At 37.9% G+C, this 25,824-nt stretch overlaps 1 protein-coding gene across 4 annotated transcripts in view; it reads left to right on the forward strand.

The window, feature by feature from the left end:
* ptprz1a (protein tyrosine phosphatase receptor type Z1a) overlaps window positions 1-25,824 on the forward strand; it is a 305,504-nt gene that overhangs the window by 100,909 nt on the left and 178,771 nt on the right. For all 4 annotated transcript variants that reach the window (XM_039761121.1, XM_039761122.1, XM_039761123.1 and 1 more), the window contains exon 2: window positions 15,526-15,594. In XM_039761121.1, the coding sequence (XP_039617055.1) occupies window positions 15,526-15,594 (69 nt within the window). The remainder of the gene's footprint in view (window positions 1-15,525; window positions 15,595-25,824) is intronic.

Below are 25,824 nucleotides of genomic sequence, written 5' to 3' on the forward strand. Positions count from 1 at the left end.
GCTGAGTTCAGACAGGGCTACAGACCAGATGGGAGACCAGTTTTAATTTGTTTCATAATGGCTTTAAAAAGTGGCTTGATAGATTGAAATGCAAATTTTAGATTTTGTAACTGTTAAAATAAATTAAAGAAAACATTAATCAAATCATGCTTTCTTCTAAAGGATATAGGTAAAGCCATAAAACATTAGCACAATGTAGTTATAAATCATTCAGCTGAGGTGCTTTAGCTTTGTTGAAATAGCATGTGTTTGGGGTCAGGGGTCAAAACTTTCCTGCATACATAAAGAGGCTTGGAATGTGACTATGCAACCTTCAATGCAAAAGCTGGGATTTTCAAAAGAAAACTTGACTGAAGAACATGTGTATATTTATAGCAACTCTGACCTATATCTACATGACATTTCAGAGAAACAGGAAATGATGACACCCTTGATCAAGTAGGGAAATGCAGCCAAACCAGCTAGATAACAACTCAGTGTATCCATCCATCCATTATCCAACCCGCTATATCCTAACTACAGGGCCACTGGGGTCTGCTGGAGCCAATCCCAGCCAACACAGGATGCAAGGCAGGAAACAAACCCCGGGCTGGGCGCCAGCCCACTGCAGGGCACGCACACACACACACACACACACACACACACACACACACACACACACACACCAAGCACACACTAGGGACAATTTTGGATTGCCAGTGCACCTAAAGTTCTCTTTTAAGGTTGCCAGTGCTACAGATTTGCACTGTTTTGTTTTTTTGTCAATTTACTTTGGCTACCTGTTGTCACTTCTCTCGGAACTGATCAACAGATCTGAAATATTTCAGCCATGATTCACTCGTTCATATCGGCTTTGCCAGAAGCCATTAACCAACTGACAAGGCATTACATTCAGTTTTCTTACGGTGTGGATGTACATACATAAAATATAACATTTTTACCAACATAAAAAGGCAATTTGCAGCATTGATCAGTTTTCCAAATGTAATCACATCACTTTACAGCACTAATATAGCAATTAGAGCACTTTGCGAGAATGAAGCTGCTTTGTTAACCGTAAGCAGTAAAACTCCACTAACGCACACGTCAGATGTGATTGAAGAGACTGACCAATGTCATGGCTTGGTGGCCTGGGTCAACCCATGATTAATTTATTTGAGATAAAGCAGCTTTGGCAGACATAGTGGTGGTGTATGTGGTAGCTGACCTATTGATAAGGGAACCGAAACCTCAGTTTTTCATATGACCTATACTATTCACTGTTAACAGAAATCACATCATTACATGTGCCAAGTGATAGTGCCTATACACTCAGGTTGCTGGCTTCTTATGCCTTTCCTTGACCCCCCAGAACGCAGAGTAGAGGCGCTACAAGCCATACACTCCCTTGTGTGCTCAATTTTTGAATGCAGCATAGAACTCGATGTGCCAAGTGGGAAGCTGTTGTACCCTACAAAAAAGTTCTGCAGTACTGTGATAGTATACTGTAAGTATATGGTTGTTTACCATAGTCCTTATATGGTTGTTTCTGAGTGACAATTGGGACGGGTTGAGGCACATTGATATACAGGTATGTGCATTTAGAAGATGGTTGTGATTCCTAAAGGTAAGTTGTGTAGAAATGTGCATATGCCAAGTTTTGTTAATCCAATGTTTTTGGCATACACCACAGACCAGTTTCATGTAAGATGATTTTCCATGGACCGGCCATCGCATGCACATAATAAAGCATACTAAAGGGCATAAAGATATACAGTGGTGTGAAAAACTATTTGCCCCCTTCCTGATTTCTTATTCTTTTGCATGTTTGTGACACAAAATGTTTCTGATCATCAAACACATTTAACCATTAGTCAAATATAACACAAGTAAACACAAAATGCAGTTTTTAAATGATGGTTTTTATTATTTAGGGAGAAAATAAATCCAAACCTACGTGGCCCTGTGTGAAAAAGTAATTGCCCCCTTGTTAAAAAATAACCTAACTGCGGTGTATCACACCTGAGTTCAATTTCCGTAGCCACCCCCAGGCCTGATTACTGCCACACCTGTTTCAATCAAGAAATCACTTAAATAGGAGCTGCCTGACACAGAGAAGTAGACCAAAAGCACCCCAAAAGCTAGACATCATGCCAAGATCCAAAGAAATTCAGGAACAAATGAGAACAGAAGTAATTGAGATCTATCAGTCTGATAAAGGTTATAAAGCCATTTCTAAAGCTTTGGGACTCCAGCGAACCACAGTGAGAGCCATTATCCACAAATGGCAAAAACATGGAACAGTGGTGAACCTTCCCAGGAGTGGCCGGCCGACCAAAATTACCCCAAGAGCGCAGAGACGACTCATCCGAGAGGTCACAAAAGACCCCAGGACAATGTCTAAAGAACTGCAGGCCTCACTTGCCTCAATTAAGGTCAGTTTTCACGACTCCACCCTAAGAAAGAGACTGGGCAAAAATGGCCTGCACGGCAGATTTCCAAGACGCAAACCACTGTTAAGCAAAAAGAACATTAAGGCTCGTCTCAATTTTGCTAAGAAACATCTCAATGATTGCCAAGACTTTTGGGAAAATACCTTGTGGACTGATGAGACAAAAGTTGAACTTTTTGGAAGGCAAATGTCCCGTTACATCTGGCGTAAAAGGAACACAACATTTCAGAAAAAGAACATCATACCAACAGTAAAATATGGTGGTGGTAGTGTGATGGTCTGGGGTTGTTTTGCTGCTTCAGGACCTGGAAGGCTTGCTGTGATAGATGGAACCATGAATTCTACTGTCTACCAAAAAATCCTGAAGGAGAATGTCCGGCCATTTGTTCGTCAACTCAAGCTGAAGCAATATTGGGTGCTGCAACAGGACAACGACCCAAAACACACCAGCAAATCCACCTCTGAATGGCTGAAGAAAAACAAAATGAAGACTTTGGAGTGGCCTAGTCAAAGTCCTGACCTGAATCCAATTGAGATGCTATGGCATGACCTTAAAAAGGCGGTTCATGCTAGAAAACCTTCAAATAAAGCGGAATTACAACAATTCTGCAAAGATAAGTGGGCCAAAATTCCTCCAGAGCGCTGTAAAAGACTCATTGCAAGTTATCGCAAACTCTTGATTGCAGTTATTGCTGCTAAGGGTGGCCCAACCAGTTATTAGGTTCAGGGGGCAATTACTTTTCACACAGGGCCATGTAGGTTTGGATTTTTTTTTCTCCCTAAATAATAAAAACCATCATTTAAAAACTGCATTTTGTGTTTACTCGTGTTATATTTGACTAATGGTTAAATGTGTTTGATGATCAGAAACATTTTGTGTGACAAACATGCAAAAGAATAAGAATTCAGGAAGGGGGCATATAGTTTTTCACACCACTGTAACTCACTATAACACAGAATTAGTGGGAGCCCTGAGCTTGTTTCCGAGCAACAAGACTGTTCCATCTAGGGGTGATGGGAGACAATAACCCCCAAGGTGTGTTCCTTATGTTCAATCTAATCCATTCACAAAGATAGAATGTTGGAAACAGAAGCAGGGTTTTCAGTGCTTTTGTGGCAATCTCAGGATATTCCGCTTTGATTTTAATCCAGAATGTCAGTAGAGTTGAAGTTGTCTCAAACAAAATTTTAGGGCCACCATTATTTGCAGTCTCAAGATGTTGATTTTCTTCCAACACTGATAAGGTTGATTCACCCGGTATTTTCACAAATGGGTTGTGAATCCATTCCTTCCCAGTTCCTGGGTCTTTTGTGGTTGAGAAGTAATACTCAAACTCCTTAAAAACCAAAAATAGGTTAACCAGCTTGGAGAATGAAGACGCAGTCACTGTCTATTCCAAAATCCCTGCTAATGTTTGAAACTTGTCAAATATCCCTATGCTGCCGTCCCCAGAGTTCTATTTTGGCTTTGAATGCAGCCACTTTATCTGCCAACTTGAAGACAGTTATCATTCTCCCCTGAAGTGACTGAGTTAATTGAGTAAGTTAAATATGTCACAAAGCGAGCTTCGCGATCCATTCTGTGTTACTGAAATGTGCTATCAGTAGTAATTGTCTCTCTATTATAAAAAAAATCCTGGAGAGAAACAGTAGGGCGACGATATGTGAGCTTCACTTTAAGATTACGGAAGACACTTAAAAGACCTGCGAGACTAGAGAGATTGCCAACAGAGCGTCTCTCGGGGACCTTAAACATGAGACTTTGTGCCAAGAGATTGATCCAGGACCGTCTCGCGATGATGTAGAACATGAGATTCTTGCAAGACATGCCTTACTTACAACCAAATAAGAGCACGGGCAGCTAGCAAACACACTCAGTCATATTATGGCTTTGAGTACACACAGATACACGGCTCTCAGCGCATATAAAGCATATAAGGACAATACGTTATAAATGAAACATAGACGACTAAGCGAAGAAGAAAGCAGAGTGGAGAAAAGAGACTCAAAAGCGTTGGAGAGACAAAAAAGAAAAAGAATAATCTAGGTGCAAATTCAGAATATATATGTTAAGTATTTATCAGCCCAGAACAAGTGGAATTGGAAAAAAAAGCACGTCTAATACGGACATTGGCACTATACACATGTAGAGCAGGTTAGAGATTATGAAAGTAATGATAAGTAATTATCAGCCTGGTACAAGTGGAATTGAAAAAAAATCACATTCATTCTGGACGTTGGCGCTATACACATGCAGAGCAGGTTAGAGATTATGAAAGCAGTGGAATTTGAAAGGCTCAAAAAAAAAATGTTGGTGCAATACACATGTGGAGAAGGTTAAAGGATATGAAAGTAGGAGAATTAGTAAAGTATAAAAAAAAAGAAAATAAAGATCGCAGGAGCGCAAACAAACTGAAATTATTACGCAAAAAAGTGAAAATAATCACCACAGCACAGGTGTCATTAAAAAAAGCGAGGTCAGAATTAAAAGACAGAGTAGAAAACAAAGTAAAACGTCATAAAAAGGTTAAAAAAACAAGGGGGCCAAACACATGCAGATAAGGTTAGAGATAATGAAAACTGGAATTCAAAAGACTCAAAAAAAACTTAAGCACGAAACACATGCAGAGCAAAATGCAGAATATGATAGCTGATAAAAACGTCTGTTCTTCATCTATTTTAGTAATTTCGCTTTTTATCTCTGCTACTTTCTTGGCTTCGGATTTATTTTTTGTGGGAAAGATATGAGATAATCTGTCCTCTTAAGAAGGCCTTAAGAGTTTCCCAGAGTATTCCTGCAGAGATCTCTGGGATGTATTTGTCTCTAGAAAGAATTTGATTTGTTTGGATATAAATTCCGTACAATTCTCGTCAGCTAATAGAAGCGGGTTGAGGCGCCATCTGCGGGGTGAGTGTATGGGGCTTAGTAATTTTAGCTCCAAGATCATAGGTGCATGGTCAGAAATAACAATAGCATCATATTTGCAAGATTTAATCATAGGCAAGAAGTTATTGTCTATAAAGAAGTAATCAATCCTTGAGTAGCAATGATGTACTGGTGAGTAGAAAGAATATGTTCTTGAATTTGGGTTTAAAAACCTCCAGGGATCTGATAAGTTGTGATCAGTTATAAACTTTGTAATTATCTTTGCGTGTTAGATGCCGTTCCCCTGTGGAGGAAGTCCTATCTAAAAGTGGATTTAGAACACAATTAAAGTCCCCAGCCATTATAACTTTATGAGTGTTCAGATTGGGAATGGATGCAAATAAATTTTGTATAAATTCCTTATCATCAACATTAGGTGCATAAACATTTATCAAAATCATTTTACAGTTAGATAAGTCTCCCATGACCATTACATATCTCCCTTCAGGATCCAATACTACATCTGATGCTACAAATGGTACTGTTCTATGTATGAGAATTCCCACACCTCTAGTTTTCTTCGTAAAACTAGAATGGAACATTTGGCCAGTCCAGTCTTTTTGCAGCCGGAACTGATCCTTGCTTAGTAAGTGGGTCTCCTGTAAAAATACTATTTTAGCATTTAGACCTGTTAGGTGAGAGAGTACTTTCTTTCTCTTTAATTCGTGATTCAGGCCTTTAACATTCCAGCTTACGAAGTTAACTGTCCCATCATGGAGACACTGATTCTGAGTTTTTGATGTCATTTTATAGTCTTAACTGGAAGTGAGACAGCTTCGCCTTAATTTCCTATTTCCCCTAGAGTTGTTGCCATGCAGCTTATTATTACGTTGGTAGTTATAATTATAAAGATTAATAGGATAGATTAGGTATAGATCAAGCCTGCTCTCTTTCTCTCCCCCCCTTAACCCCCACCCTCCCTTTTTGCCTCCCCAAGTGAGGCTAAAACCCACTTCACACAGTCCCAGTCCTCTGACATACCCAGAGACAGAGCACGTCCAAAGCAAAACAAGCCCCAATGCAGCGCGGCTTTAGGGTTAAAAGATAGAGATATCTATTACCAATATAGTCTTTAAAAAAAAAAAAAGAATTTTGCACTTAAAATATATATATAGTCTTCAGCAATTTTAGTGCATTAAGATGATACACCCAGATAATTAACCCGGTGATGGTGTTAAAATGTGTCCAGAATAAGCATAACAAGTCTTAATGCAGTAATAGCAATAACAATAAACCAAGGGTATGATATTGAACAGTCTTGTTTAGGGTAGAGATGAAATAATTAAAAAAGAGAAAAAAGAAAAAGTAATTAAGCACAATAAAACATAAACAGATAGCGCCCTAGTAATACTAAGTAATAATGAGAATATATGAGAATATATGCTGATAAAAACCCGTATTTTAAAACGAATAGATCAGACAGTAGATTATTAATCCTTGCTTTATCATTAACCGCCATGACTCACTATTATGTATCAGAATAGTCCCGGGATCAGCTTTCTTAATTCCTTTTCTGCTTCTTCCTTGCTAGCGAAGACATAGAATTGACCTTGCCATTCCACTTTCAGTTTTGCTGGATACAAGAGGCTGTATTTGACGCTGGCTTGCCGTAACCGCTGTTTAATGTTGTAGAAGGCTGCGCGTTTAGTAGCTGTTGCTGGAGAGAAGTCAGGGAAGATACGAATGTGGTTATTTTCATATATAATATCTTCCTTGTTTCTGAGGAGTGCCATCACCTCTAGCTTAAATGATAATCGTTCAAAATGAACTATAAAAGATCTGGGTCTGGGTCTAACGGTGTTTGATCGCGTCGTGTAAGCGCTGCTATCTCAGATTCTGCTTTAAAGTCGTCCCCGATTATTTTAGAAAAAAGTTCAGCTGCGAATTTCACAGGGTTTGAACTTTCTCGATTCTCAGGCAGACCTTCAATTCTGACATTATACCTTCTACTTCCATCTTCCAAAGCAGCCAGTCTGTCTCCGAGTTTTTTGCATTCGGAGCTGACATTTTCTGCTTTTTCTTCAGCACTGGTAACTAAATTTTCAGCTATTTCAATCCTAGTCATGAATGTCTCCTTGAGATCCTACAGTTGATCAGTAAGCGTTTCAGTTTTACCCAGCACCTGTTGCATCATCACTTGCATTTCTTGTCGCAGCCTTTCATTTGCATGTTGCAGCATCAGCCGCTGCATTTCGTTTGCTTGTTGCAACTCCTGCCGCTGCGTTTCATTTGCTTGTTGCCTTTACTGTTTCAATTCCAGCAACTCCTGTTTCAATTCCTGTTTCAGTCTCTCATGTGCCTTTGCCCTTGCTTTCTCATTTACCTTCTCGGTTTTCTTTATATCTTGTATGAGCTCAGCTTCCAGAGGGGCTTAAAGTGGAGAAAGACAAACAAACTGTGATTGCATTCACTACACTTTTGGCACGCAGACTTATTCTGATAAACTGGAAGAACCCAAACTCTCCTCTTTTTAGTCAGTGGAAAACCGATGTGTTATATTATTTGAAATTGGAAAAAATCTAATACTCAGTTAGAGGATCCGTACAAACTTTTTTCAAAACATGGCAGGATCTAATCAGTAATATTTTAAAACTAGCAACATGGCGCGCGCTACGCTGCACGTTGGATGACCACAGTTGAAGGACTCAATCGTAAGGACCTCTCGTCGGGTCTCTCATTGGCATGCTTTTGCCTCTTTCTTTCGCGATCACGGCGTAATCTGTCTTCTCTCTCTGTAGGGGTTTCAGTTGCCTTTCGTTGTGCGGCAGAGACGTGTCGTTGAGCTAATCTGTGTGAATGCTGAGTGTCCGTTTCTTGCGAGCGACTGTCACGCCTTTGCCTTTTTGCTTCGCGATCACGCTGTAATGTGTCCTCTCTCGGAGCAGCAGGTGTAGTTGCGTTTCGTTTCGGCATTGTTCCGTAAGGTCTCCTCCGTGCACATGGGTAGCTGAAGACGGAAAGGGATAGTGGGCATAGTGAAACACACGAATTGGTGACCAGGGTAACCATCCGACTCAGACGCGGGGCTCGAAATATTCAAGTGCACATGTTATTTATAATTTAATTTATTTTTTTTTGTTATGAACTTCCCCAAAAGAGTTAATCCCTGTAAATAGTTAATAGTATATGAACAATATAATCTGTTGTAGTACGGGCGTTAATTAGCGCTACACCTCATAAACTGCATACACCACGCTGGACGTTGTAAGGGTAGGTTGTGGTTTCTGTTTCTGTCGTGATTTTTTTATTTCATTTTATTGATTATTTAATAGGCAGAGGGGAGAAGACAATAATGTGATGCTCTGTCTATTTGTGTACTTTTGTTTTGAAAAGATTTTCGGGAACAGGAAAAATAAAAGCAAAGGGGAAAGAATGGAGGGGGGTAAGCAGGAATTCTGAGAGGGGACGGACTGGGGCTTTTCTACGGGGCGGCTATACAGCCAAAAGGAACGCGGAAACGGACACGGCGCTGGGCTTTTATTATATAGATAAGTTTATGAAGCACAGAGAATTTATTAATTTAGGTATGTTTACAAGCCTTAAATTTTACGCCGTTTGGCTTGCTCTCTGTCTCAGGGGTGGGGATCGATTTGTTCTTAACTCAATTTTTCTTTTTGTAAAAACTTGATTGCTTTGTATGGATTGTAATAAAATTAATTTAAAAAAAAAAGTAAACATCGCATTAGCGCAAAGAAAGAGAAATTATTACTCGGAGAAATAACGAAAAGGCGAATGGAGATTGAATATATGGACATAAGTGATATGTCTGTGCTGAAATTCTAAACAGAGAAAGCTATCCTGAATTATGGTACAAAGTTATTAAACACATGTCTCACTAAACTCATTAAAAAGATTGTGTGTAAAAAAGTGTGTATCCGGAAAAACAAAAGCAGGGGTTGGCGAGCGAAGCGAGCAGGGGGCGATGCCCCCTTGTTTCTTCTAAAAGAAATCTCTGGAGCGGCTCTCGTAACTCAAACACTCTGGTCAGTGATCTGCCTTTAGAAAGCCATCTAACTTCTATGTATGAGAGATGCAAGTTATGGACATGTACTTTGATTTGGTTAATAATTTTAATGACATCATTCAAAACACTATTAAGTTGAGGTGACATTTTTCAGCTAGCCAGCATTTCTTGGTGGATGACACAGTGTGTAGACTCGCACACAGGCACGAAGTCCTCGACCCAAGTAATGAAATCAGAAAGCCATCCAGTCATGGCAGTAGCTCTTCTCATGCTTACACCGACACAAAAGGACCAGTTCAGTTTCCATGATATGTAATCATTAAAACTTGAATAGTTCTGAAGCTGTGGTGTTGGTTAACAACGATAATACACATACTGTAACATATCCTCATGCACATCCTCCTGAAATATATATCGCACAGAAACAAGCATTATTGCCTTGTTGTCAACATCAGTAAACTTATCAACCTGGATTGCATACAATAGTGACGCATTAATCCTCTCTAACAATTGTGCTTCAATGTCCTCTGCTATTTCATCGATTTGTCTAGTGATGGCACCAGCCGAAAGAGGAACCTGTGCAGCCATTCCTAAAAGTCACGACAAATGCCCTGAGCAGAAGATGGGATCAACTCCACCAAGAGTAACAGGCTTCCAGGCTTCTTAGTCTTAGCAATATGGTTAGCCCATAAGTATAATGCTGTCAGTGTAGACATATTTGTTGATGTGGTGGTCTTCAATAATTGCTTCTGCCCTACATGTACATGTTTTTTTCTTTAAAAAAACCTCCAAAGACTTGACTTTTAATCTAGGGCAGGGGTGCCCAATAACTTGATCGTGATCTACCGGTAGATCGCAAAGGTAGTGCAGGTAGATCGCGTTGCATTCCAAAAAAATTTTTTTAAACGTTTAAACATTTGCCACTTGATTGACATACAGGGGGGCCAGTCTGAGATCTCTTTTCTTTTAACACACTGGTCATCCCTTACGCACGATCAAACGCGCGAGCTACTGCAAAACTCCGGCTGTGATCTAGTTAGCCTTCTAATTTACATCGAATAAAGAAGGGATTTAAAAAAAAAATTGTTTGGAGAGGGCATGGGCTGGATGTGGAATTGGAAGAGGATTTTTTTTTTCTCACAAATGAAGTGCGTTTGTCTGATCTGTCAATCTATCATTGCTATCCAAAGAAGGAAAATGTGGAAAGGCACTTTCAAACTGTTCATAAAAACTATGAAACTGACTTCCTTCTGAAAAGCGATCTGAGAAAGAAAAAGGGGATGGAACTAAAATTGCAGTTAATCGGACAGCCGTCATTTTTCACTCGGCTGAGTTCAAAAGCTCCTTGACTGCATTATTCGGCTCTACTAATTTATGTGAGTCAGCCTTTTCCCACATGAAGATTATTAAATCCAAATACTGTAGTGACCATAAATGTATTGAATTGTTTTTGTGCCATAAAGGTTATTCAATCATGCAAGGTACAAGAACATATATTTTATGTATAAAGTATACTCAGTGTGCATACTGTATATATTTATACAGTATATATATATATATATATATCTAATTTTTAATGTAGGTAGATCATTTCGACTTGGTCATTTTAAAAGTAGCTCGCAAGCCAAAAAAGTGTGGGCACCCCTGATCTAGGGTGCTAGGTCGCTTTGTGGTAAAGCAGTTTTGAAGTCTTCATGGCTTTATTGGATAGGTAGTCGCCATGCATTATACAGTGTAGGCTTGGAGCCTGTGAATCACTCGTCATGATAATCCTGTAATTTAAGCAGGACTCTTGGTATTTTGTTTTAAATGCAGCTTTCTTTTTGTCTTAGAAGTTTGCTGTCTCATTATTGGTTCTTTTTCCTTTTTCAAAGAAGCTCTCTAGAGATGTTTTTTACTCATTTTAGCTATGGTTAGCTTGTGGGCTTAATTTATCAAAACTTTGACAGAGACAAGTGTGGGGTTTGACAGAGACAGTGTGGGAAAGACGTAAGTGACTGGGAGATGATCTGGTCATGTTTCAAAATTAAAGACCCTGCAAACATAAAACAAAAATAAAATTCTTTTTATTCTTTCTGTGTGGCCCAGTGCCAAATGGTCCGCGGCCTGGTACTGGTCTGTGGCCCAGTGGTTGGGGACCACTGCTTTAATATGTGTCTCATCCTGAGCAGAAAAGCTTCTGTACGTTCAATTTACTACTACCTCCATACCTACTACTATTACTGTTGGTACAGTACATCTAATGTTTTTTTTATCAACCAAAAATACAAGATTTTATTGTATTTTTGTTTTATTATTGAAAGTATAGAGGCTGTTATGTTTTCCACAATTGCCAGCTCTACATGTAAAGCATGCTAATTCCATGTCAAATTGTTGTGTGAGTTATGTACAGTGATATGTGCTATACAAGTGAAGTTTTTGGATTGTGTTTGATGCATGTAAATGCAAACAGACATCAATATTTGGTTGAATGAAGCAGTTTTATTCTTTGTGTTGGTAGGTTTGTTCCAGCTGGTGACAAGGGTTGGGGGAGTGGGGACCTGTGTTTTTCTTGGGAATTTAGGATTAGAATCCCTGTAAAATACATATGTTATTGTACTATTAATGGCCAGAAGCTGTTGTCTATTAAAATGCATAATGAAACTGAAGAGTACACCATTTCACTTGTATCATTCATAAAGAGTTAAGAAGAAGGACAGAAAACTAAATTACTACTGTACTAGTCAGTCTCATTTTATGACTATTTGTTGTACAAATTTATGCCTTTAAAATAAACATAGTTGATTAAAAGTTGACTCAGAATGCAGGCCCTGACATATTAAATATTGTGTTTGGCAAATTCCATTTTAAATACCTGATTCTGTTATTTGCTGGCCATTTATTATTATTTAAAATTGATTCAGGTGAACAATAGTTAAAGAAAGAACAATGCCACATATGGTACAATGCAGTGAATTGAAAGCCACCAGTTATATACTGTATATTCTGATGTTTGTTCCAGCTGCTTTCAAAGTTAAGAGCCATTTCTACCATTGTGTGATCTTCATTTTTATTTGGGCATCATGTTTTTTGCACTTAGCTTGAATTCGGAAATGTCATGTAGCACATTTTTTGTGGACATATGTCAGAAGTTTTAGTGCCATTGGTAAAGAAGAACATCTCTCTTAAAATTATTCTTTAAGATTTTGTTTCATTCTTTCTTCATAATAAGGCCCATTAGATGATAAGCACTCCAGGTGCATATAAAGCCAATATTGTTATTTACATCTGTGTCAGATCATTTTTAATTTGGTTACCTTTTGAAACAGTTAAGGAGTAGGCCAAGAATGATCAAGTAAATTTAGATGAAGTAGAAAAATGAGGGAAGATGATGTCCTTAACATACCTTTGCTAATAGGTAATTAATAGTCACAACACAGCTAAATAAGTACCTTTTCTACATTTTAGTTTCCTTTCTTGTGATCTCACTGGTACAACCTCTGAGAACTATGGCACTTCAGCTCTGAAAATCTCTGTATGTCTTTTTTCAGTAAATTTCATGCTTGGAAAGGATTTTAATTTATGATATTTAACATTGTTAAATCATCTTATTCAATAGCAGGATTTTAGAGCCAGAGCATATCCTGGCAACACAGAGTGTAAGGCATAAACCTCTATTAGAGAGGGAGCCAGTCCTTTACAGGACCCAGTCACACACATACACCATAGACACAGGGATAATTTAGCACCATGAGATAATGTAAAATATGTGGATTTCAGAAGAAAACCAGCGTACATAAACAGATAAGAGATTTAAACCTAAGACACTGGATCTGTGAGTCACAACTCATTTATTTTAACTGCTGTAAGTGGTTTGTACCACAGCTCATTGTATTTCAGAAATTCTTTTCCAGGGTATTTTTAGTGTTGTCTATTAGAATCATTCAATAATTAATTTTTCATAATTATTGTTAAATATTTTATCAAAAGTGATTCATGAAGAACACTGATGTAAATTGTTGAAAGTTATCAACATGTGTCTATGTTGTTATTAGTTTGCTGTTCAGAACCTTGACAAGCAAAGCTGTTGCAGCAATTGCAACATTTTTTCCGAATTTCATTGGAAAACTTAAGCAACTGGAAAATTCAGACTTTGCAAACTAGTGAAATGGGAAGAACATATAAATGCATGATAAGTTAATTTAGCTGTGTGTTAGAAATAAAATAGAGAAGTTACAATGAAAGTGAGCATTAAAAAAAGACCTCTGGGAAATACACACGATCTTTTAAGATTCTGTGTCTACATACCCTTAACAACTCCTGTGGATTTAATTATAAAGAAAGCTGGGAGAAACAGCACAAATTGATCTTCTTATGATACCCACTTGGTAGTGTGACATGTTCTTTTAATTTAGAGATGTGCCTATATTTAAGACACATATCTTAAAGTGATAAGTCAATGAAAGCTATTTAAAGAATGGTTTTGCTCTTTTCTGACAAAATTGTATTCTTTCTTATCTTCTTTATTTTGTTCTATTCTTGATGTTATAATTTGATACATAATAAGAACTATATCTGTTCAAACCACTGTTTAATTAAGATTCAGGATCACCAATTTAATGAATAAAGTATGTCCAGTTCATAACCAGTCAGGATCTGTCTTTTGACATTGGTAAATCTAACAAGAAAAGACCAAAATTACAATATAAAATGTTTTGTATAATGTCCTGGAATATTGTGATGAAGTGGATTTATTCTGTAATATTATAACAGGCACTATTTCCAGCGGGGTCTGTTCAGTCTGTTCTATTCTTGCAAGAATAAAACAGATGGTAGCATATGTGGGGGATTTTCTGCCCCAGTGCATTTACACTGTTCTTTGAGCAGTTACCAATCTGACATGTGCTGCACATAGCAAATATATAATTGCTGTAGATGCACTGGGAAGAAAGAAGCATATTGTACCCATGGTGATTATAATAAATTGGGTTTCTGGTGACTTGCCCATGAGTGTAAGAAGCAAAAACTTTGCATTTTGTGTCTTTTTTGGAAGTTTACACTTTTACACTTGAAATCATCCTGATACACTTTGTTTCCTTGTTGCTTCTTTAAGCATCTTTGTTCTTTAGAAATATATTCATTATATATTGTAACTATATGTACAAAGCACATATGTTATTATTCTTTAATGAATTTATTAATTATGTGTTGGCAGAATTTGAGCTGCTTTTAGAATAGATTCAAAGTCTGTCATAAAACAAAATATTGGCATGTCTGTAAGTCTGATAAGAAAAAGAATAATTTTTTTTTTCAAAGCTTAGAAGAGGAACATTAATTACAGTTGCCTCTCATATATTTTCCTTATGATTTTGTGTAAAAGGCTTATAACCACATTAACCTTATTGGGTACACTCGTAGGCAGCAAAGTTTAGTTGGTTTGCGTGGTGCTTGTATAGTTCTTCCTCTTTGAGCCTAGCTTTACCAAGGGCTACAACAGTTATCTTAAAGAGAGCCAAGGGCTATGGTATGGTTATAATGTATAGTTTTGCTAAATACAGTACTGCTAACATATGTCCAGGCATTCCCCTATGATAAGATCCAGGAATTCTTCAAATTTGCCTGGGTAGTTCAAAATGAGACAAGTTTATTCAGCAACACAAATTGAATTAAAGTGTGTGGTTGAAACCATAAATGTTGTTTAATGACAGACTTTTTCATTTGGGATACTGCTGTTCACTTTGCTCCACATACCCACACATATGGGATTTCTTACTCAATTTATTGATTCTGCCTTGCGCCCTGTGTTGGCTGGGATTGGCTCCAGCAGACCCCCGTGACCCAGTAGTTAGGATATAGCAGGATGGATAATCAATGAATGGATGTATTGATTCTGTTTTATTTACTGCCAAAATCATTACATTATTTTATCATTGTATTTGCATCGTTTGACACTGGGCAAAAGTGCAGTCAGTAGGTTGTATAGAATAAAAAAGTACTGCATCATTTAAAAACAGTGGTATTGTTATTTTTTTCTGATACTTAAAATGTATGCATAGACAAATACTTAGAACACTACATTTTAGTAAAATAATAATCAAGTTTAGTTTCTAATTACAAAATACAATTGTTTTACTTCAATATTTACATTTGATATGCAGTGAGTAGTTATATGCAAATGTACTGAAATAGAAAAATACCTAATTTCTTTGTTTGTTTGTTTTGCAGCTAACTTGGCGCATGGATACTACAGAACACAACGCAGGTTTAGTGAGAACATTGATTGGTCCTATGCAGGTACTTTTTATATTTAAATGGTAATACAAAAGGGATTTTATGGTTCATGTTTATTGAATAATGTATGGTAATGGCTAGGACTGTAGATTTTTCAACAGCAACACTGCCAGTTCAGTTCCCATTCTAATTTACTGGAAAGTGTTGAGCAAATCACCTGTCCTGCCTATGCTGCAGATATTAAAAAAAAATGTAAACACTTTGTATAAATATTTTTGGTCCTCCTTGAGTAAAGGTGCCCTGTAAATACTTAATAAAATAATAACACACTAGAAATTATGGATGGGTCATGCTGGTTGAGAAAAGTATTAATATATTATTAAAATATAAATCTTCTGTTATGAATTCAGGGAGCTTTGCTACGTTAATTAAATTGACTGTGGTCAAAGTATTGGGAATTTGTGGTTACAAAAATAGAGTTAAAATTCACAAGCTCCAGGATTCATTATGTATGTCATACTTTATGGAAGAAAATTAAGTGAAACCTGGATTGAATTTGCATGTGGTAGTATCAGACCTAACAACTGTTTAGTATTTGGGTTAAAAAAGTGTTCAGCCCAAAACTTAGCATTCATAATTTTTGTCATAATTTCCCGCTGCTTCTTTTTATTATAAATCACTTGAAATTTGTAACAGTTACACATTTTTATTATACTATGATACTGTGGCTTCTCTGATAAATATATTATTTTTATTGTTATTATCCTGTTAATTTTTTTTTATTTATCAAAAGTTACGAAATGATAAAAATCATTATGATGTAACTGCTTATATATGCAGATTTGATTCTTTGTACATTGTTAAATAGCAAGGATGGAAACTTTAAATTACAAATAGTTAAAAAGATTATAATGTTAAAAAGCTAATAATTATTACTCTTGTTAGTGTTTAAGAAAGTTGTTAGAATAATGTGTACAGGTGTTTTTAAAATGAAAAAAGAAAAAAAAAAAGGTGCTTTTCCACTAGACCAGTGACTGTTGTAAAGAAAAATGCACAGTATTTTTCTTTAAATATATGTATTTATATATACTGCTTTTGTAGAACAAAGGATCACTGCCAGCTACAGCTTAAAATGGTGGTGATTTGACCATATGATAAGTTGTTTTCCATTAAGATTCTAACTTTCTTAGTAACTTTCCACAGTCTACTGGATGATTAACTGGTTTAGGAATACATATTTGTTTAGGTAGAGCAGCTTAAGAAGACCCGTAGTTCACTTGCCACCCTCCCATAGATCTGCTGAATAAAAGAAATGGAGTATTTATCATGGAGAAAACTTCTTAAAAAAAAAAAAACACGCAGAGTCTCCAGATACTGTAGATAGTCAGAACAGACTTTATTGCTTTTAATAGTTAATAACACTAAAACTAATAATAAAGCATGTTACTCTTTAATCTAAATTCTCAATACATTATGTAATGGTTTCAAAATAATTATTTTAAAGAAATCCACAATACTTACTACAGAGAAATATTTAGAATTCATTGCAAAATAAGCATTGTATTGACAAGCACAGCACAAAGGTCTATATGAGGGTCATATTTATGAATAATGGCATGCTGATTAAAATAGTAATAATAATAATAATAATAATAATAATAAACATGACAACAAGAACACTGCCATTCTTTGAGTATCTGGACCCTAATGATGCAATTTTGTATAGTTAACAAACAAATTGTATTTCTTAGTCAATCTTTAGAGTGGAAATTAACAGTATTACTATAACAGATTTATCAAATAATTCACTGAATATGCAGAAGAGATACACAGACATAGTTGTAAAATGTATATGAGAGTGTAGCAAAAGGACAATTGTGGAAATAAGTCAAAAAATGTAGGTACTATTTTCAAAGTGATACGAATTATAATTGATTTTGTTTGTCATCGATTTTGACTCTCTCTTCATTTACTTGTATAAACAGTTACAGGTTTGAAGAATTATTAGAGAAGGGCTTGAAAAGAAAATATTCCTTTATGCTGGTGATATGCTACTGTGGGTTACTGACCCCTACTTATCACATCCACACGCATTGAATTTACTGGATCAATTCTATAACATTTCAGGGTTAAAGATTAATCCATGTAAAGTGTATTATTTAAGGCAAATGCCCCTGCAAGTGGGCTTAAATTTGATTTGGCTATTCCTTTATATTTAAACAATCAATCACACAATGGTTTAAAGATTTGTTCAAACACAACCAGATCAAATGTGAGAAACAAAATCTCAGTAACTACTCAAATTTTCATATGACATTAGAGGAGAGAATTGGCTTTTAAATTATTATTCTACTTATATTTTCCAGTGCATTTCAGTTGATATTTATTTAATTAGAATAAAAGGAGGCTACAAATAAAACGAAAAAAATTTTAGAAACCAAATGCAGAGAAAGGAATTGTGCCTCACAATTTAGATTTCTGCTACTGTTTTGCGAAATATGTGTACATGCTTTAAAATTATGGAAGGAATTAAAAAGCAGTAAACGTGTACCTCCTTGGCTAGCCATGGAGAGGATATCCTGAACCTCATTTTTCCTTTATGATCTAAACTACTATATGCACCAGTTTGTGTAAACTATGGTAAACAATTCTGAGATCGAGGGGTTGAGTGCTAACTTAGAATTTGGTAATCGTGCAGCAGATAAGCGAAGGCTGAGATTTTACTGCCAGTTTCACTTTTACAAGTTAATCATATATTTATGCCATCTTTAAAGTGTCCAGCTTAATAATCATGCCCCACTACCTTCTGTAGAAGCTTTACTTCATAACTGCAGTAAAAATACAGGAGGAATCTCTAAAATGCATCTTTAGACAATCTGGGATAGTATGGAAATATGACCCTTTTAATTAAGGCCATGTATTGAATTTGAATTTACTTATCCTTAATCTGTGCGAATCGTGGTCTTACTAATTTTAAAATTCTACATGGCACATGCAGTCTCTTGAATATGTCTCCAGAACAAAATTTCACTAATGATAGAAGTCTTCAAACATCTGCTTTTTTGGGGCATATGTTTTAGTGAAGGTTCCCTGCTAATACCGTGTTAAAACAAGATCTTTACCTATTTACCTATCAAACACCTTCGCAACCACAATATATAATTATATTCCATTTTACTTTTAGATATTAAGCATGCTAACCAATAATTATATGCATAGTATGGCTAAATGTACTATCTACAGTATTTTTGAAATATATTTTCTTATTCCATACTGCATAGTCAAGCATTTTAAGTCAAAGCTCATAGGAAGCTACTAAAACAACCTGAAAAAAATTTACTGTAAGGTCGAAGTCTTTCATATTTAAAAGCTCAATTTCTGTCAAACAACATACCCAGACAGCTTTTTAAAGCAATTATCAGCTGAGCAGTGCATTTAACAACCAAAGAAAATGACATAGTGAGACCTGATCATGACGACAACAAACTTGAACTTGCTTAAATTCATCAGTGTAAAGTTTTATACCACAACACTGTGAAACAGAGAAATTCTAATCTCCTTACTGTCAAATAACATTGAGACTCTAAGGCCGGATTTATACTTCACGCGATGCATGCTGCAGCGGACGCTGCTGCTATGCAAGCGTTGTAGTTTTTATACTTGTGCGCATACTTTATGTAAATCTGGTGGAATCCACCAGGTGGCAGTGTGAGATACTGTATTAGCACAGTGAGAACATGTTCGGCTTCTCTGTGTTGTGAATTGCCTAAACACCCATTAAATTCCGATGACACCTTACCGCAATATCTCTGAAAATGATGTTTACTGATTAAATCCATCAATCCAGAGATGTGTCCATTCCAGCAAGCATTGGGCATGAGTGAGAAACAATCCCTGGACGAGGCCACAGCTCATCGCAAGGTGAATACAAGCACACACATACACTAGTGTCATTTTAGCGGCACCAAATCCCCAAATCTGCATATCTTTGGAAGGAAAATGGAGCACAGTGTGGAATCCAAGCAGGGAATACCAGCGACATGACTCCCTGCAAGACATCAGTGCTACCGCTCCGCCACCGTGTCACCCCATGTGTGTAATTATTAATAGTATTCATTATTTAAACAAAATGAACGATTTATCTTTAAAATGTAACATACACACTTTAATGCATTTCATCATGAAAGTGATATCAAGTATAAATCTAAAGATTCTAAATGTGCAGAGAGTTGGAATATTATACATTTAATGTGTTGTGTGTGGTGATCTATTGCTGCTTGCCATGGCGATTAAAAACTGGGATGACATTTACGATGGTCTGCTTTAATGATAAAGTAAACTACGAGGTTAAAGTGGACATTTTGAGATTAAAGCCGAAATTTCCACTTTAAATTGACACCAGTTTACTGTAACTGAGTCCGTGGCTCAATAGATTCAGCCCCCGCTTGGTAACCAAAGGGTCGCTGGTTCGATCCAGCGCCCCTCCGTTTTGAGAAGTAAACTGCTCTTATTCTTACTGTTTTAGGATAAAAGCATACATTTGATTTCAGTCTGTAACAGCCGGTGCAATTTATGATCCATGTAAAGGTTAGCTTTTTTTATTCACTTTTCACTCTCTCAGTCGCGTTCAGAATCAATCCATACAACCCCATCTGACACGGCTGTTTTCACTAAAGACGCGCTATAGCTCTGCAGTGTACCACGATGCATACTAAAGCACAATCACCCCCCCCCCCTGGTTCTGACACACAAACGCTGGCGAAGCTGCCTTCTTCGTATCTCACCGTCACTTGCTTTTCGTTTTATTGAGTGTTCCTGCCAGTCCCCGCATGTTGCTGTATGCTTTTTCTTTTGTACTACAGGACATGCAGAGGAAAGAATGGTAAAGACCAGTAACTTCGGCGCTATATGCAATCATCAGACACTCCCCATCTGCCCGTGTCGTTCAAACACAGGAACATATATTGGTGTAAAAGTATAACAAAAGTGCACTTTTATTCAAGTGCACTTTTTCCATCGCTTTTCCTGTAAGAAGCAGTGTACACACTTCTCTCTATGCTGTGGTTTCTATTACACACCTGAAAGAAAGAGACAATACATATGAACATATCCAGCATACAGCAACATGCGGGACTGGCAGGAACACTCAATAAAACTGAATAAAAAGAAAATCAAGTGACGGTGAGATACGAAGAAGGCAGCTTCGCCAGCGTCCTGTGTGTCAGAACCGGGTGGGGCGTTAGTATGCATCGTGGTACACTGCAGAGCTATAGCGCCTGTATTCTGTTTCTTTTGTACACCAGGGCACGCAGAGGAGAGAATAGTAAAGAGCAGTAAGTTCGGCTATATGCAATCATCAGACACTCCCCATCTGCCCGTTGTTTTGTTATACTTTTCAATACTTTTTATACTGCTCAAACGGGCATGCTCAAAAAATACACGTGTAATGCCACGAAAAGTGCACGCAGACACTTCATTTCGCAAACAAAACAAGTGCAAGACTACCTGTATAACCGAAGAAAAAAGAAAGCAAGTTACAGTAGGCGATTGATACGACATCTTGCATGGTGCAATGCTAAGAAGTGCTGATTTTCATTCCGTGCTATATGAAATCATCACATTCAAATATTAACAGTTCCCACACACCCAAGGACCGTCCTTCCTACATTTACGACATGTGTAATTGTTGCAGTGCACACACCTCTCTGTGCTATGATTTCTATCACACTGAATGAGCACCTGACAGTGTACTTTCTTACACCAATATATGTTCCTGTGACGGTGAGATACGAAGAAGGCAGCTTCGCCAGCGTTTGTGTGTCAGAACCGGGGTGATTGTGCGTTAGTATGCATCGTGGTACACTGCAGAGCTATAGCGTCTTTAGTGAAAACAGCCGTGTCAGATGGGGTTGTATGGATTGATTCTGAACGCGACTGAGAGAGTGAAAAGTGAATAAAAAAAAAAGCTAACCTTTACATGGATCATAAATTGCACCGGCTGTTACAGACTGAAATCAAATGTATGCTTTTATCCTAAAACAGTAAGAGAATAAGAGCAGTTTACTTCTCAAAACAGAGGGGCGCAGGATCGAACCCGCGACCCCTTGATTCCCAAGCAGGGTCTGAGTCTATTGAGCCACGGAGTCAGTTACAGTAAACTGGTGTCAATGTCGCATGTTAAGGCGGCTTTTTCTTTCTGCAGTTATATGTTTGAATAAAAGTGCAATTGTGTTATTCTTGTGAAAATGTTTCTTTGCTATTTGGACTTCAGGCTTCATACATTATATAGTTTATGCCTACATTTTGTCATCTACTACTAGAATATAAAAACGTTTCTGTTTTAACAATGCGTTACACAGATTACTGTAGAAACGGAACAGACATGAAATGCGTGTGTTCCAAACAACGATCTATTATTTCCACTCTAAAACTCCACTTCACTCCCAGATACTCAATCAAGGCATGACCTGAGAGAAGTTCATGCACGTTCTAAATTGGTGGGGGGATGGAATAGCCGGCTTCTCTTTATCAGCACATTTAGAGAACAAAGGGCGGCGAAGAGGTGTGAAGGGATTTAAGAAGCAGTTTAAGGTGGGACGGAATTACGAGTTTTTTCAGTAGGCTCTGGTAATTCTAGTGTTAATCACAAAATACGCTTTTCACCATGTCCTTAATTTTTTTTCTCAGTGGCTCAAATACAGCGCTGTACATTATGTTGCTGTTTTGAAGTTGCAAAAAAAAGACGTCACAGAAGATGGTATGTGAGACTTTTAAAATTTATTGTGTCATTACGATCGGGAATATGTGATGCTTGAATATAAAAGCACCACGAATGTCGGCATTTTGCCATTCATGAAACATTGAAGCGTGCACACCGATCTCGTAGGATCCGCAAAGCGACTTTCTGTCACATGTAGATAGTAAACAGAGCCTCTGACGCCACATTCCAACTTTTAGCACACTGCTCCCCCCGACTTTTTGCTGGTACTACTACTTGCGCACGCGTCACGTTATTTTCTGAGGACTTGCTCAGAGGATGCATCAAATGAAAGATGAGAACGCGTGGCAGCCATGATGTGGGCACGTACACGTTCTGAGCGTGAAGTATAAACGAGCCCTAAGAGTCATATAGAAAACAAACAACGTGGAAGAACCTGTTGCAATATCAAATTTATGGTGTTTACCCATTGGTTCAAGTTATTACTGAGCAAACAGTTTTCCTTTCTTGATGGACTTACATTTAAAGCTGAGGAAACAAAAAGAATAATGAATATTAAAGCAAAATGACAAACATTTGCTGAAAAAATGTCAATTAAAATAGAATTTTACAAGTTTGCAATTTATTTTCCTGTGAATCAGTGTGTATGTTAAAAATATACCTCAGATATGTAGGGCTATAAAATGTATTATAAGCAGACATTATATACATTATATACTGTGTACCTTGTGAATGAAATATATGATCTCCTCATTTCAGTGCTTAATATATCTGTTAACATAAGAAAAGTAAATCCATTGCTGCTCACAATCCAAAAAAGCATCTCAACCTAATTGAATATAAAGGGAATTTTAAAATAGAATAAGCTTGTCTCTTTAGCAAATTATTATTTTTAGATAAGACATTTAATTTAAATAGAATGTTCATGGAGAGAAAAAGCAATAAATGTTTATGTTTGGAATGCTATCCATATAGCTTTGTATATTACCCAGCATATACAGTGTATAGTGACAGTGAATCACGCTTTGCTACTTGGAGCTGTGCTTTCTGTTTTTGTTTTTATACATTAATTACCTGCAAAGTGTCAAGAATGTAGTACCTCTTGACATACTCAACAAATTCACAAAATAACATTCTCAAACCAGTTTAGGTTTGTGGCCGGGATGAGCCCATCCTGGCTGCAGTGAAATGCATGGCAGAAAACTATGCTGGACAAGGCACCACTCCATTGCAGGTTCTGCACATGCCCACCCCCACACATAGGGCCAATTTGGAAATGCAATTTAACCTAGCAAGTACAATTTTGTGAATGTGGGCAGAAAACCCACACCAAGATGGGGAAAACAGATCAACCTCAGACATTGACTAGGCAAGGGGGTTCAAACCCCATGAGGCCAGCAGTGCTGTTCACTACCCCAGTTTGCCATCCTAGTTTACTTTATAAAAATAATATTGTAATTGCACCTTGTATGTGGCCTTCTAAAAAGAAAACCCAATACAAATAGTACAGGGGATGACTTTTAAATTTTAGATTCAATATACACATTTCTGATTTTCATGAGCTATCTGCTGTAATAGTAATTTAAAACAACTTTGTATATAGAAGTTAATAATAAAAAAATCAGAATGCCTATAAATTTAACTACTGTTAGTGATTGTGAAAAGCATATATAATAGTGGATGACACAGTACTGTAGACTTTAAACAGAACTCTGATGTCACTTGGGAGTGAACATATGAAACAATGATAAAAAACATATGGCCTGGAAAAAATACAAATGATGTGTGCCACTTACCTGTGTTAATTAGAAGTTTGTGTAATTTGTCAAAATATAAATATCACTAGGTAAACATGAAAATATTAATGAAAAATATACTAAAAGTGTCTGCATCACGTGTATCGTTTTCTGTCCATACAACTTACAAACAAAATGCACCCTGACTCTGACATCTTACTGCTTACCAGTAAGATGAGAGCATTTTTTTTTAATCCTTGTTTTACTGTCCTCTGCAGAAGAAATTTTACTGAAGAAAGAAAAGAAACAAAACAAAATTGGATGTCATTTTGTATCCTGCTTAATCTAGACCATCGTTATTGGTGTGTTTGCTGGTGTAAGGAGCAAGGCAGGAACAGACTCTGGACAGGACACCAGACCATCACAGGGCAAACACACACACACACACACACACACACACACACACATGCACACACACCAAACACACACTTGGCCAATTTGGCTTTGCCAGTTCTCCAAACGTGCATGTTTTTGGACTGCTTCATGCAGGGCAGACTCGAGACATAAACATGGGTCTCTATACTGCAAGGTAGCAATACTACCATTGTGCCACAGAGCTACCCCAGAAGTGGATGAGTAAAGAGATATTAGATATGATAGAGGGAAGTCACTTGACTAAGGGTAAAAATGACATTGAATATGACTGGTTAAATCAACAAATTCAGATAACTTGTAGAAAACAAAAGAGAACTGGTTGAATGAGAAGTGTGCAGAAATGAATGCTGATGCATATAGAAATTCCAAATTAATGCATATCCTTGAATCCTTGAACCGTCACCTTATCACCTTATCGTGGTGGAGGGGTTTGCGTGTCCCAGTGATCCTAGGAGCTATGTTGTCTGGGTCTTTATGCCCCTGGTAGGGCCACCCAAGGCAAACTGGTCCTAGGTGAGGGATGAGACAAAGAGCGGTTCAATAAACCTCCAATGATGAGCAAAATATCTGGACAACGTTTTCCCTTGCCCGGTCACCGGGGCCCCACTCTGGAGCAAGGCCTGGAGGTGGGGCTCAATGGCGAGCGCCTGGTGGTCGGGCCTGCACCCATGGGGCTCGGCCGGGAACAGCCCGAAGAGGTAACGTGGGTCCTCCTTCTCATGGGCTCACCACCTATGGGAGGGGCCAAGGAGGTCAGGTGCAGTGTGAGTTGGGTGGTGGCCGAAGGCGGGGACCTTGGCGGTCTGATCCTCGGATACAGAAACTGGCTCTTGGGATGTGGAACGTCACCTCTCTGAAGGGGAAGGAGCCTGAGCTAGTGCGTGAGGTCGAGAGGTTCCGGCTTGATATAGTCGGACTCACCTCGACGCACAGTTTAGACTCTGGAACCAATCTCCTTGAGAGGGGCTGGACTCTCTACCACTCTGGAGTTGCCCCCGGTGAGAGGCGCCGAGCAGGTGTGGGCATACTTATTGCCCCCCGACTTGGAACCTTTGCATTGGGGTTTACCCCGGTGGACGAGAGGGTGGCCTCCCTCCGCCTTCGGGTTGGGGGAAGGGTCCTGACTGTTGTTTATGTGTATGTGCCGAACAGCAGTTTAGAGGATCCACCCTTTTTGGAGTCTCTGGAGGGGGTGCTAGAGGGCGTACCTTTTGGGGACTCCCTCGTTCTGCTGGGAGACTTCAATGCTCACATTGGCAATGACAGTGAGACAGTGATTGGGAGGAATGCCCCCGATCCCCCCTCCCATATCTGAACCCGAGCGGTGTATCTCTGGAGGCAGCTGATAGGTACCAGCAGTCCAATCGGAATGCGTCTTCAATGGTTGCTGAGGCAAAAACTTGG

The sequence above is a fragment of the Polypterus senegalus genome, chromosome 8 (genome assembly GCF_016835505.1).
Source record: "Polypterus senegalus isolate Bchr_013 chromosome 8, ASM1683550v1, whole genome shotgun sequence".
In the NCBI taxonomy this organism is placed as follows: Eukaryota; Metazoa; Chordata; class Cladistia; order Polypteriformes; family Polypteridae; genus Polypterus; species Polypterus senegalus.